The 15099-nt window shown below is 44.3% G+C and overlaps 1 protein-coding gene across 1 annotated transcript; it reads left to right on the top strand.

Moving 5' to 3' along the window:
- Positions 1–1449: 1449 nt before the first annotated feature.
- On the top strand, positions 1450–4140 carry LOC125945999 (uncharacterized). The gene has a single exon (XM_049668465.1). The coding sequence runs from the start codon at positions 1475–1477 to the stop codon at positions 3590–3592; it is 2118 nt and encodes a 705-aa protein (XP_049524422.1). The 5' UTR covers positions 1450–1474; the 3' UTR covers positions 3593–4140.
- The last annotated feature ends 10959 nt before the right edge of the window (positions 4141–15099 follow it).

Here is a 15099-nt window from a genome sequence, read left to right on the forward strand (position 1 = left end):
CGCGGAAAACGGCTAATTTATTTCCTGGCCGGCACGGTTGCGTGTAGATTCCGCTGCTCTAAACGATGCAGGAGATGAAGTGCATGTGGACGGGTATCACGCGCATAGATCCCCGTCACACCTCATTCAACATCTATAGTGTAGCTATATCGCGCAAGTCGTGCATAAAATCTACGCCCAGCGTCTTTCTGTGCATCAAAAGAGCGGTCTATTCAATGCCTATTCCAGATGTGCGCATGATTGAACTCATCTTGAGCGCACGTAGTACCCGATCGATCGCCTAGCCCATAGCTATGCCTAGCCACACGTGCGCTGGCTGCATATTTGGCACACTCCATTAACTACACAAATACTCGCACAAGACGTTGACCGTAGATGAGAATGCACATAAGATACAATCCCGACAAGCAAACTCTCGTATGAAAAAAAAAAAAAGAAAGATGCATACTCACGCACACGTTGACTTCGGTCTCTTCGGTTTGGCAAGCAAGGCTGTCGTCGATGGCGATGGCGCAAATTCCGGGGCGATAGAGGAGAGGATTTGGAGGAACCGACGCTCTTTTATAGTCCCGAAATTCCTTAAGCATCACTGTGCGCCACCTCTCAAATCACCAGTGCAAAAGTACATTGTTATTTCATGAATTACGGCACATGATACGCAATAAAAACAAGCATACCGGGAAGCGCGTTCAAGTTGCGCGGGTCGCACCAGAATCACTGAATGACAAAAACGAAAAAATAAATTGTATATTAATGTTTGTATTAATCCGATCCGCAATCCAGCTTTCTATGGCTGTAGAGTGTACTAGTGGCAGGTGGTGCAGGTGAATCGAACGCACTTTTGACACGTTCGATTCACCTGCATTAACAGTTCACTAGTTTCAGCGGTGCAGCAATGGCGCCTTCTGAACACCCTATGTGAAACACACCGTTCGTTTCAAAATGTACAGGAAAGCTGCAGGGCTGGTTCGCGATTTTGCTGCACCCTTTCTACTGTCAATGCCGACTTGGTGCAGTCGTGAAGTTACAGTGTCCTTGAATGTACCTTATATACTAATACACTGCGGTACAGGTGCGAAGCAGCAGTGCAGCAGACGACACAGCACACATGAGCAAGCGCCGTTAAAACCCAGCTTACGGGTATCTGCCGGGTATCTGCAAGTGCGGGTATATAACGTCTCTGAAGTCGATTACACCGGCAGTTCAAGACCTATTTAACGCACACCGTGCACATTAGTCGGACAAAACACAACGCCTGCACCGGGTCTGCACCTTGGCATTCGAGCGGGCCTTTAAAAAAAAATCCGTTCGATTCGATGCGGCTCATGCTTTCGCTGGTCGGCTGCCCCTTGCTGTGACTGACTGTCCCACTGCTCTGCTGCTGTCCACGCTTTCGCCTCGCCGTCGTCTTGCGTTTTTCGGAACGGGCTACAACGTTGCGGTTTCGGCATCTGACTCATCCCTCTCGCTCATCATGCCGTCCAAGTGGAGGAAATGTCGAGCCGTAAGAAAGGAATACAACAAGATAATGAATGAGCTAGGACTCGCGCCGCGTAATGCTGGGCCTTCCTCGTCCAACAACGAAGGTGCAAGCTTCACCTCTGCAGACAGTTCTCGCGTAGAGCGACTTTCGCCTCTGAAGCCGGGAACCAGCAGACAATCGCGAAGTTCACTTTCCACGGATGACGGTGGTGAGCCTCCGTTCAAACGGTTGAACGAGCGGTCGAGTAGCGAAGCCTTTGTCGACGACGTCTGCAGACAAGAAGCTCCTTGTGTCGACGAATTCCAATCGGAGAGTGCGGGTACGTCCTCATGTGAGCAAAGCGACTCTGATAGCAGCTCAAGTGACAAAGGAGATCCCCAAGGAAGCGAATCGAGTGATGAGTCAGATGACTTTGTTGCTTCAGACAGCTGCACTGGGCCAGATGAGGGAATAGCCTTCACTTGTAGTCCAACGCTCACTCATGTACTTTCTGAACAACTGTCGGCAAGTGAAGAGTTTGCTGTAATTGCTTCCAAACATAATATGACGCATGCATGCATTAACGATGTCCTCGATTTCTGCCGGCGAAGAGGCATCTCCGACCTTCCAAAAGATGCTAGGACAGTTTTGAAAACTGAGCGCAAAGCACAGGTGGAGCAAAATGGGTCATTCGTGCACTTTGGTCTTGCAGAAGGAATTCGTCAAGTGTTGCAGCCGGGGCAAGTAGTTCCAAGTGAACTGAAGCTACAGGGCAACATTGACGGAGTCCCTCTTTACAAAAGTAGCCAGCTCGCCTTTTGGCCCATTTTGTGCCGCATAACAAATGTGGAGGCATCACCGCCATTTGTTGTCAGTGTGTACTGTGGTGCAGGGAAGCCGCCATGTCTGCAGGATTATCTAGAGCCATTTTTGCAAGAGGTCTCCGACCTAATCTCTGAGGGGATAAGCATAGGAGATGTTCATGTTCGGGTGAGCATTGGAGCCATGGTTTGCGATGCTCCTGCAAGGAGCTATGTCAAATGTATTGTTGGCCACACTGGCTATTATGCGTGCGAGCGATGCAACCAAAAAGGGCAGCACCTTGAGAACAGGGTGACATTTCCCAGACTTCATGCAGCTGCACGGACGAATGCATCATTTCGATCTCAAGAGAACAAGCACCACCATTCTGGTGTTTCACCATTCCTTTCCCTTGACGTCGACATGATTGCATTCTTCCCATCTGAATACATGCATCTCGTTTGCCTGGGAGTCATGAGACGACTTTTAAGGAATTGGGTATGCCAAGGCCACAGTAACAGACTGAGCAGACTGTATCGCAATCAACTGAATGAAAGCCTGCGAGAGGCATCCAAGGCCTTTCCAACATGTTTCCAGCGGAAACCAAGGGGTACAGAAGAGCTTGATCGGTGGAAGGCAACAGAGTTTCGGACATTCCTCCTTTATGTGGGGCCTGTTGTCCTAAAGCCTCTTCTGCCTGCTTCTCAGTACAAGCATTTTGTAATGTTTCATGTGGCGGTCAGAATTTTAGCATCGCCTCAGCACTACCGTGAGTACAATGTTTTTGCCAAAGATTTGCTAAGGTATTTTGTTCAGGAGCTTAGTGAGCTATACGGGAAAAAACAGCTCGTGTACAATGTACACTCACTAATTCATCTTGCTGACCAGTGCCTAGACCATGGCCCTTTAGATGAGTTTAGTGCATTCCCTTTCGAAAGCTACCTTGGACGAATTAAAAAGTTGCTGCGATCTTCCAACAAGCCACTTTCGCAGCTAAGTAGGAGAATTTCTGAACTGAGGCACTCATCCAGGAACCAAGTCAAGCAGAAACTGCAACATGTGAAGCCTGGAGACTGCTTCCTGATTGACAGTACTCCTGTGGTGGTTCTGGAGATAATGGCAGACCACTTCACGGGTGGGATTTTGCCAAATGCCAGGGACTTTTTCAAACTTCCACTGAAGTCGTCTCAGTTGAATATCTGGCGCTGCAATACGTTGAGTAACGAGAGAAAGGTCTGGCATCTTGATGACCTTCGGAACACAGCTCGGTGCCTGAGGCTAAACTACAAGCAAGGACATGTTATTATTCCTCTTTTGCACTTTCACTGAAGCTGTCAGTGGCCGTTGGGCTTGTAGTGACCCAAACTGCCTTAGTCAGCCGTCCAACTGCCACATAGCATGCCGTTCAAACACTTACGGCAAGCATGCTGATAGCTGTACAACCAGGACACATTGCATGTCAATTCTCCAAGGTGCTACACCAGCTGTCATTCACGCTTCTGCTGTGTTTTCACCGCATCAGGCTCACACTGCCATGCCTCTTCAGAAGTCACTGCTCACACTGGGGCGCATCACAACCTCCATGACTTAGTTACCGAGTGGCGCAGCAGAGCGTCTGAGCCATCCAGTTCCCCTGCATCACGGATACCACCTGAGCCTGCACCTAGCTTTCTGAAACTTCAGTTGTGCCTTTGATATCTCCACTTTCTACGTGTTGAAGTGCACTTCATCTGGAACAAGTTGCAGCACGGAAGACTAAACGGCCCTCTTCAGGGCCACCCAAACTATATGACTGGCAGGGACGTGGTAACTCCCATCTCTGCCTTCGTACACCCTCTAGAAAATTAGCATGTGGTTACGTTTGTGTGTGTTTGAATAAAATATAATTGAATATCTTGGTAAGTGCTTCTGAAAGAAAAATTATACAGAACAGTTCTTTTCGAGAATACACAGAAGGAAAGAGCAAGAGAGTAAACAAACCATCTATTTAGTAATCACAAATAATGCCACTATGGATGAAGGGAAACAAAAACAAAACAAAAAAAACTTGGCAACATGAACAAGAAACCAGAGGGTTCCACATTTTCTGTGATCATGACTAACAGACCAAAATGACAAATGTAAAGTCATTGTTGCACTTCATTCCACAAGCAGTGAGTGCCTGTTAAGCTATGCTGTAGACAGGTTCTGCGTTCCAGTGATAAGTGCCCTGTTTGTGCTAGCTTAATATGTTCTCAAAACTGACGGGAATTAATTTCTGTAATTGGCATGTTTTAAATAGAGCTGCTTTGTTTTAGAAACGAAACCAGCATAAAATTCAGGAGGATAGAAACAAAAGAAGTGACAGAACAAGAGTTAGACTTGGAGATTTTAGTTTATCTTCACAATTCCCAACATGGCATTTTTGGCACACAAGAGTTAGGTAGCTCAAAAGGCTGATATAAGTGTGGGAAAGTTCGTGAAATTCACACTAGTGTCTTCGACACACTGAACCTAAGTTTAAATTGTAGGTAGCTCAGTCAAGTTATAAACAATTACAAAGTTATAAAGACTTTTTTTTTCAGGCGGGGGGAGGATACAAATGTACTTTCCAGGCGACAAAGTTGCAGTTGTTTTTTAATCTTTACTATTATTATTATTATTATTATTATTATTATTTGTAAAATGGTTTTGGGGCTTTCTAAGGTTATTCAAAGGATATATCACAACTTAATGTTTTGCATGTGCGTGATCCCTGCAGCCACATCTCACCTTAACAAGGTTCATACATTATTCTAAATGTCTGCACTCGCCTAAACAAGGTTCAAATGTTATTCTAAATGTCTGCATTCTTTATCAGTGAGCAAAACAGATGTCATGCTCGCATGTCAGGAGCTGTTTTCTTAATTAGTACATTTCCAGAAGCTCACTTTCAAGAGTTGTGCATGCCTTTCCTATCTCATGTACATCATTAAAACTGGTGGTATAGCTGCATTAACAACAATGAAAGAATAAATGGCCACCTGTGTGCTCATGGGCAGCAAAGAGCAACGCTCATGCATTCTATCATTGATGTGCTGATCAATGGATGTGAACCCTGCCAAATGTAAAAGGGCTCTGCAAATTATTTCTGTGGCGTGTGAACTCTGTGGCATATTTGTCATGTAGCCGCCCTTGAATTGGTTTGTGATATGGCTACAGAAGCCATCAAGCTTGCTGTGTGCTGAAAACAGTCGATCACATTGGGCCCCTTCTCTTCTTTCTTGTGCAAAAATGCACAAATATGACATTATTTCGTTATTTATTCTTCTCTGTTGTGATCACCTTGGCGTGCATATTGCTGCCCATCTCATTTTTTTTGCACGGTCACTGTGCCACCACATCAGTGGCACTACTGAGATGCCCATCAGCTTCCAGGCAACAAATTCCTTGCTGACAGCTCTATTCATTTGAGTGAATGCAGCACTCTTTCAAGGCCTAATGCTTGAAAAATGAGCTGCAGTGAGGCGCAGTGATGTAGTTCTGCCTAGATTGCAACATATTTGGGCTAAGCCTGACAGTGACTGCACAATAGAGCAGGTTGGTCATCATTCAGCACCTTGCCTATCTAAGCCTCTCATCTTAACGGCAGCAGCCCTGGCTGCTTCCACACATGTGGAAAGATAGCATGAACACAGTATATACATCTGCATCTATACATGCAGCATGCACATCGTCACTGGAGCAGCCGTTTAGTGTGCGGCTAGCACAATGGAAGCACCACATTAATCGACACTCAATTTTACATTATCTCAAGCTGTGCCGTGGAAGATGAGACATGGCACGATTACTGTATCTGTGATGCCGCATGGCACGTCCTTATAGTAGTCATGCACATGTCATCTTCGACATGATGTCCCTTATGAATGAAGCATCAGCATAACCACTGCCTCGCACCATAGCATAGGGACACTAAAGAGCAATACTAAGTCATCTTAGACTGACTTACGTTGACTTTTACTGCAGAATATAAAGGCCAAATGGTTTTTTTCTTTTTTAATGTCGTACTGGTGCATCAATGTGGTAGTATGAAAGATTTCAGTGTGTTCCCTCATATTCAAGATATTCATATTCATATTCAGGGGAAGTACTTAAAAGTTCCTAAGGTTATTCTTTCGCTTCTTTACAATGATGTCATTCTTGACCAGATAAACAAGTAGACCCGAGTAGGTCTTGTCAAAATTCAAGACATCACAGTGAGCCTGGTGCTAGAACTTCACCGCAGCACTACCACTTATCTTCCAATTTTGTTTCTTCTCGGACTTGCCAAGCTGCCTCTTATGTGAACAGTGGCCCTTTTGCTATTGCAGTGCAGAATTTACTAATACAGCCTAACTTGGTAGTCCCCTTTAGCACACCTATAATGTAAAGTGTAAAATTGCTGTTACAGTTGAGCCTTATCTGAGGTGAGTTAATGGTTATGAAAACAGATACCAGAACCATGCGAACTGCCCTGTGTGCATTGGGATGGTAGATAATGACTATTTGGTTAGAGTGAATGTACTAGCCACTTTGGCTTGGACTTCTCAGGTCTAGTTACATAATATATGATATACTATGTTAGTAGAATTACAAAAAGACAAGCTTCCTTGTGGGGGCACATGGAAGCAATAAAAGAACAAAAATTGTGCGTATGCGTAATTGACTGCTTGAAGTTAGGCATCATTTCCTTTGCCTATGTAGAGGGGCTGTATTGGAGACATGATAGCATTGTTTATTATAGAAACGAGCATGCAAACAAAGAAGACTGATAAAGAAGCAAGGAGAAGCACTGACTCGCAATTGAGGTTTTTATAGATGCTGTCTATAGTGAGATATACAACAAACATAAAAACGACAACACACTACTAGCTTCAAAATAAAAAGCACAACCATTTATGCACTTAAGAACGTCTTTTTCATTCAATGAAATGGAAGGATAACTGCTGCGCATTTCATCAAATCTGGTGTGGTACATGTCTGTAATTTTCTGCGGGGTGAAGTTGCGTATTGCTGTGATGGATGATTCCCTAAACGAACATGTGGCTGCACTGTTGATAACTGACCCCTATGTGGTTGTTCGTTGGCTTTATTTTATGCTCCTGCAATGTTACATCAATGCAACTTCGTGTTTCTCCTGTATTAGTGGGCCCATATTACAAATTTTGCCTCTAGCTCTTCAAGTGGCTGCAGATATGCGTTGCAACACTGCATTTTTTCTTAATGGAGCATTAGTTATTTACAGCAGGGCAAGATTTTTAAACTAATTTTTTATTGCATGACAGAATTACGACTTGGAACTTGCACTGCACCACCACATTCAGTACGGGATATGGCATGTGCCTGTGGTGCTATGGTAGCTGTCTCCATTTTCTTTTATACCCCATGCATATGCTCCCTGCCAGTTTGAGCTTTCATGGAAAATCACTTTCTGGGAAGTTTATTTGTCAGAATAAGATTTTTATCATTAGTGTTTTACCTGCTGAAAGCCTCATCGCATCATGAATAACTCGAACATAAAAAGAAGGGCCTAAGGCCAGCTGGAAATACTCATTCGTTAAACAATATAAACATCACGTGCTACCTATATTAAATAATTGAAAATAGGATGTTTATATCGTAACAAACAAGTACACTAAGGACAGCATAGGGTAAATTACATGTACGTATTAATTGAAGCAGGAAGTGATAAATTAATGGAAATGAAAGTGGATGAAAAAACTACTGGCCGCAGGTGAGGCACGAAGCCACGTCTTCACATTACGCGTGCAATGCTCTTAGCATTTCAGCTACCGCAGCACCGTTTTCCCATCCGCTTTCTGGGGTACTAAGGTTTTATCTACTGGAACTAAAGCTGGGAGTGTTAGCCAGCGCACCTCAGGGCCTTGACGGCAGATGTGGAACATCCTTTTTTTCTCGCAAACCTCACATTGTGTGATGTGTACCGACGTATCAAAGCTTGGTGATGCAAATAAAATGCATTGAAGTGATTAATGTATAAGCATGCCATCGGTCGCTCTGCTGAAGAAATAAGTAATGCATGTGCCAAAACAGAGAGACTGGACATGTATATGAATAAAAATGACATCTTCAAGGTTTAGCCAGAAAAGGAAATGGTGTACAAAAATAAACAATTGTGAGTCTGCAACTTACTTCACCTGTCCCTATATCTTCCAATTACATATCTTGTGTTTATAAGTGCTGCTAGTAGCGTGCATTGCCATGAAGTGTCGTCAACTAGCCTGGCTTATGCATTTCTACTTTACTGGTTCCAAAATGCTGCAGTCTCATGGTTACGAAAACAGACACCAGAACCATGAGAATTTTCCAGTGTGCATTGGCATGGGAGATAATGATGATTTGGTTAGAGTGAATGCAATGGCCACTTGGGCTTACACTTCTTAGGTCTAGTTACAATCACTACCACAAAGTGTATGTTAATTGCAAGCACCTACTGCACGTCCTTCAAGCAACTAGTAGCAGGATTCTCACACATAACTGCTACACTGTAAACAGTTTAGAATGTATGCATAAGTAAGAACAGCTGATGGTTTGGTGTGGTAATTAACATGATGAAACAGCACTGAAGATGAACACAAGAAGAAACAGATAATGCTGTGAGCTTTGGAGACTGTTGCACAGAAACAACATATCAGACAAGCAGGCACAACCATGCCGACACCTTTTGCAAGGCTAACATCGTCTTTGTATACTAATAAAACACTGACTCACACTAACACTCGCTCGCACATGCAGCATTGCACAATCTGCCATCTAGCTCACCGTATCCACAGCAAAGTTAATTTCAAAATGTTTTATCACTACCACAAAGTGTATGTTAATTGCAAACACCTACTGCACTTCCTTCAAGCAATTGATAGCAGGATTCTCACACATAACTTCTACACTGTAAACAGTTTAGAATTTATACATAAGTAGGAACAGCTGATGGTTTGGTGTTGTAATTAACATGATGAAACAGTACTGAAGACGAACACTAAAGAAGAAACAGATAATGCAGTGACTATAAACTAAAGTTTATTAGAAATGTGTGTGCCGTTTCATCATGTTACCACACAAACTTTCCAGTTGTCATTAGTTTTGCAGATTTTAAGCTGCTTGCAGTGCTAAAGTTGAATGCCACACAAAGAAACAACAAGCTTTTTAAGAAACTGTAGCTCACATAAAAGGGCATTTAGAAACCTAGTTGGTGCATATGAAACATGATTTTAAAAACCTTTGCCCCCCCCCCCAAAAAAAAAAGCAGACATGGCACGAAAGAAAGAGTAGACAATGGACAAGCGCTTTGAGGGTTCAGAGTTGTGACTACGTCATATGTGTTAGATGGTGCAACATTTAGGAAAAAGGCCTTCTGATATATAATTGCCATGGAAGTTTACATTGATTTTCGGTATGGATAACACTGAAAATACTACTCGATCCTACCAGCAGTGGCCACAATGCAATGAACGTGGGCAAAATGCAAAATAATGCTTGTGTATAATGCACTTTGGCTTCATGTTGGACTTCCAGGAGGGCGAAATGAATCCAGTTTCTTCCACCACACCATTATAACAGCTACATACGCACTTGTTGCTTAGGGACATCAAACCCCATGAATGAAATCTTTTTATACAAAGCATTTGGTCACTTGTATGAGCTGTTATTATTGTGCACAGTGTAATGGATGACTGTGGCATTTTTAATGATATTCAAAAGTCTGTGATGACACACGAGTATGTGTATGTTTCGTGTTATATATGTTTTGTTGCCATAGAAGCTTCTAACATGTTTTAATCCAGGCACTTTAGCCTCACCCTCACTTCACCAATGCTGCTATATAGTCGCCTGTTACTTTGACTAGTTAACTTTTGTTGAATGCACGGAGAGAACCATGACCACGAATATGTAAGCAAATTTGCAATAAATATGGTAAATAGCCGCCTTTAGAAAAATAATTGTCTCTCACTTGTGTGGATGCACAAGATCAAAAACCTCAGTTCCTTAACCATCCTGAGTTGTGTATAACGTAAGTGCTAAATTGCTATATAACAAGATAAACTAAAACAAATTAATAAAGTTATAGTAGAGTGAGTACATCCCTTCAACTCAAGGGTGGGTCCAAGGCAGCTTCACGGGGAGGGAGACGAAAATTATCAAAGACAGGGGGCGGCCTATACTGCAAGCTCACCCTCCGCTGAGAACAAAATAACTTATTAGTCACGGCTAGGTTGCGTGTGCCGCCGCCCGATTCATCCACACTTTTGTGAGCATGTCTCGGAAGTCCCCGATCGCGGGATCGAATCCCTGCCACGGCGGCCCATTTTGATGGGGGCAAAATGATAAAACACCCGTGCACGTTAAAGAACCCCAGGTGGTCCAAATTACCGGAGTCCCTCATAATCGGCGTGCCTCATAATCAGATCGTGGTTTTGGCACGTAAAACCCCATAATTGAAGTCCCCGAGAAATGCTAGCACTTCAGCGGCATTCCTCCTAATCACCGCAGATTAATTGGGGTGAAAACGCATGGAATTACAAACGTTAAACGTGCATTAATAAGCAACTTAAAAAAAAGAAAAAAAAAGAGTTAGGATTCGAACACGCGTCTTATCGAGAATGGTGATAAGGTAACCGCACCCCACGCACTCGACCACAAACACTAATTAGCCGATAGTGGTATTTTACGTTGTAATATATATATATATATATTTCTTTTCTCATCGGTTTACTTGGGTTTACAGAATCAGTCACGCTTAAACGTCTCTTTAAGGTTCTATTAGATAAGAAAGACATAACATCGACATGCCGTTTACACCAATGATCGAGTCGAGTGCCTTTTCTGCCGACGGCGCCAAGAAAAGGACTTTGCTATTCCTGCACGTCAGGTCATCGGCTGTCGTGCGAAAACTTCGAAGCATATATCATTCTAGCGAACATTGAAAGGTCTCACTGCTTTGTTTGCTTCTGCCCAAAGCGACGCGAAACAAATTTTGAGTGCTTATGTACACGCTTCAAGCACTCGGCAACCGCCCTTACATGCAGACACTTGCGATTACTGTACTACGTAATCCTCTGACCGTAATGCAAGCATACGTTCCTTGTAATTAATTTTTACCATAAGGTCATTCACAAACTATTGCTTAATTATCATGTGTGGAGCACACTTAAGCGGCAGGCGCCAGTATATACCCGTGCCCTGCTGTGAACAACCCGCGGTCTGTCACAGCAAGTCGATCAGCCCGTTCCCCGTGACAGATAAGCATATAAGCGAAGCTGTTATTAAATCTGAACGAAAGTATAGTATCGTCAAGCGAATTCTAATTAATTAACCAACGTGGTATCCGCTCTGTTGAAGGGGTCACAGCTTGCAAACGTATTTCTGGTTCCTGCGCAGTGTGCCTGTGATCAGTGCATTAGTCTTTCAAACATGCTATTTAACCTTAGCAAGTCGTACCAGAAAGTATTAAAAATTGATGAGGCGCAAATTGGCTTATTACGGACCAATGTAGCCCAGAGAAAGCCAACTTAGTAACCCATGTTGGCAAGTCCACATAAAAGTTGGTCCAATAATTCCCGCCTTGTTGAATTGACGAGCTAATATTGTTTACTGAATGTGTAATGCGGGCCAGCGTTGGATCTTTATCAGAATGGTACAGCCTATATTCGCGCCACACTGTTAATCTTAGGCCATCATTCGGCCAGGAATTAGAATGGCCCAGCCCATATTGGAACCACGCTGTTATCCTTAGGCCATCACTCGGCCAGGAAGTGCCAATACATATCCAACGTTGGTCCGAGCTGACGTGCCGCCTGGGAAGGACCGCACAAAGAGCGATGGAACGAGAAATCTTAGGAGTAACGTTAAGAGACAGGAAGAGAGCGGTGTGGATCAGAGAACAAACGGGGGTAGACGATATTCTAGTTGACATTAAGCGGAAGAAATGGAGCTGGGCAGGCCATGTAATGCGTAGGATGGATAACCGGTTCACCATTAGGGTTATAGAATGGATACCAAGAGAAGGGAAGCGCAGTCGAGGACGGCAGAAAGTCAGGTGGGATGATGAGGTTAGGAAATTCGCAGGCGCAAGTTGGAATACGCTAGCGCAGGACAGGGGTAATTGGAGATCGCAGGGAGAGGCCTTCGTCCTGCAGTGGACATAAAATATAGGCTGATGATGATGGTGATGATGATGATGATGGTTTGCCCGTAATGTCACGGATGCAGATACTCATTTTTATAATATTGAGACAAGTTTGCCACGATGGCATCAGTGCACCACGTCACATGAACTTCACCCACCGTGTTAGCTTAGCAGGTGAGGTGTCGCGCTGCTGACTGGAGGACGCGGGTTTGATTCCCGGCCACGACGGCCGCATTTAGATCAAGGCGAAATGCAGGAACACCCGTGTACTAAGATTAAGGTGTACGTTAAAGAAACAGAGGTAGCCAAAATTAATCCGGAGTCGCCCACTGCGTCATGCTATATCGCGGTTTTGGCACGTAAAACCCCAGCCATTATTAGAGAGTTTTAGAATAGGGACCTCAAACTTTTGGGGGCCCCAAAGAAATAGCGTCGAAGCCACTGCGCATGCGCAAGATGCAAACTGTGCTTGGATTTTGCGTCAGGCACGCTATTTCAGCGATTTAGCAGGAGCCCCAAAAGATGCCCCAAAAGCTTTTGTCAACAAACATGGCGGCGCCCATCGAAGCGGCGGCTCTAACCTAGCACCGATCTGGGCTCAATTCGTGCTAACGCGTGAAGTTCGTAAGCTAGGAGAAGTGATGGCGGTTATCGCTTTCTCTCGACTAACATGTGTAATGAGGATTGATTCATTAGACACCGCTGATTCCGAATTCATGGCTCGTAGGCCTAACACGGATAGACTTGGCTGCGTGAAGGTACGTATAGTTGGTTACTCAAAACTAACCGCAACAAGTTGCTTGCTGCTAATAGAATTAGTTCTAATTTGTAATGAAACACGTAAATCTAAATCACTCTTATCATAAAATGTTACATTTTATTTTAATATTTATGACCCAACGCTAACACCCGCAAAGCTCTTTGGGGCCCCAAACGTTGGGGGCCCCTATTCTAAATCTTTATTAGCACATCAATATGATTTGCTTTTTGACTGTAACCGGTTTTCGCAGCATAAACACTGTTATCAATTTGTTGTTTACCTTTACTCTTTGCGTGCTGTCGCGGCTTTTACCATTTCGAGCGAGTTATGTTCGGGACGTGTTCGTCGCCGAATACGACTGCAGGCTTCTTACACTGGTGTGCCATTTTGTGCAGTAATCTTATAAAGCTTCGCCTATACCGATTCAGAGAGCGAGTGGCCTCTGTTGTCTGACACTTTATTTTAACGCAGGTTCTTGCCGTGCTAGAGACCTAAGATGGCGGCCAGGTTGACGTAAATGAACAGTGTATAGATCATGTACCAGCTAACCCGGGCCAAGCTAATTAAAAGAAAGTGAAAACAAGATAGGACGATGAGACAAATAACACGAGATGTCATAGCGCGGAAGACTTGTTTTAGCTCATAAAAAAGAACCCGTGAGGACGTCGCAGATCGCTGGACAGCTGAACTTTTACGCCGTAGGCAGAGATGACGTAAGAGATGGATGATGGTAAACATTATTTTGCGTTCACGACAGCTAAAAAGCAGAGTTTGTGGTTAATATTATTACTGTAAATAAATGCAAATAACTAAAAACAACTTAGTACTACATGTCATAAAATAAAAGGACTGATTTCGCCCTCTGCAGCGATTCACTGGAACTTAAGAGCTTCCGGGCCCAACAAAAAAGTCTTCTGTGCAAGCATGATGTCATTGATGTTGATGTCAAGGGCCGACCGTAATGGCGGCACGGACATTTTGTTACACCGGGTTGTGCAAAAAAAAAAGGATTGCCGTAGCCGAATGTGAAAATGTATACACAAATAAAACTGCAAATAATAATGGCTATGTTTGGGTACAAAATTTTTTTGCACTTTTTGTGTTTGGCTACATTTGGGCTACAACTTCTCTAGCTTTTGGCTACGCCGCCTCGTCGGACCTGGCAACACTGCTCCCCAAGCCTTCCTTCCACCCAGCCATCGTTTCGACCATGTTCACCTCGACATCGTCGGACCTCTACCCGTGTCTCAAGGTTACCATTATATGCTCACCATGGTCGACTGTTTAACACGCTGGCCGGAGGTTTTCCCATTCAGGACATCAAGGCTGAGACGGTTTCCCGCGCTTTCATTTCTGCGTGAGTATCTCGCTTTGGTTGTTCTGGCACCGTGACGACAGACCGTGGACGCCAATTTCAGTCCTCCCTGTTTGCATGCCTTAATCGCATTCTCGGCGCCAGGCATTGCCGTACCACTGCGTATCACCCCTGTGCCAATGGCATGGTGCAACGCCTTCACCGACAACTGAAGGCCGCCGGACAACCCGCCTCAATTGTGCCACCTGGGTTGACGGCTTGTCCCTTGTGGTCCTGGGTTTACGAGCCGACCTCCTGGCAGACCTACAGTGCTAAGCAGCAGAGCTGGTGTACGGAGCTACCAGCCCAGCCACAACGATTCATACAACGCCTCCTGGACTGTGTTAAAGATCTCCAACCTACTCCAACCCGTCCATCTCGCCGCAATGCAATGTTCCTGCACCCCGGACGACGAAGTGGCTCTTGTGTGGAACCCTGAGTGCGCTCTGCAGGATTTTCATGAAATTAACGTAAATTTGCAAGGAACGAGTGAAACTTCTACGACAACGAACATCGAAACATCCAAGGACCACGTGGGGCCAAAATTTCGCAAGTGGATCACTTTTTTCAACGTCTTGTGC

The sequence above is a fragment of the Dermacentor silvarum genome, chromosome 5, assembly GCF_013339745.2.
Source record: "Dermacentor silvarum isolate Dsil-2018 chromosome 5, BIME_Dsil_1.4, whole genome shotgun sequence".
NCBI classification, from domain to species: domain Eukaryota; kingdom Metazoa; phylum Arthropoda; class Arachnida; order Ixodida; family Ixodidae; genus Dermacentor; species Dermacentor silvarum.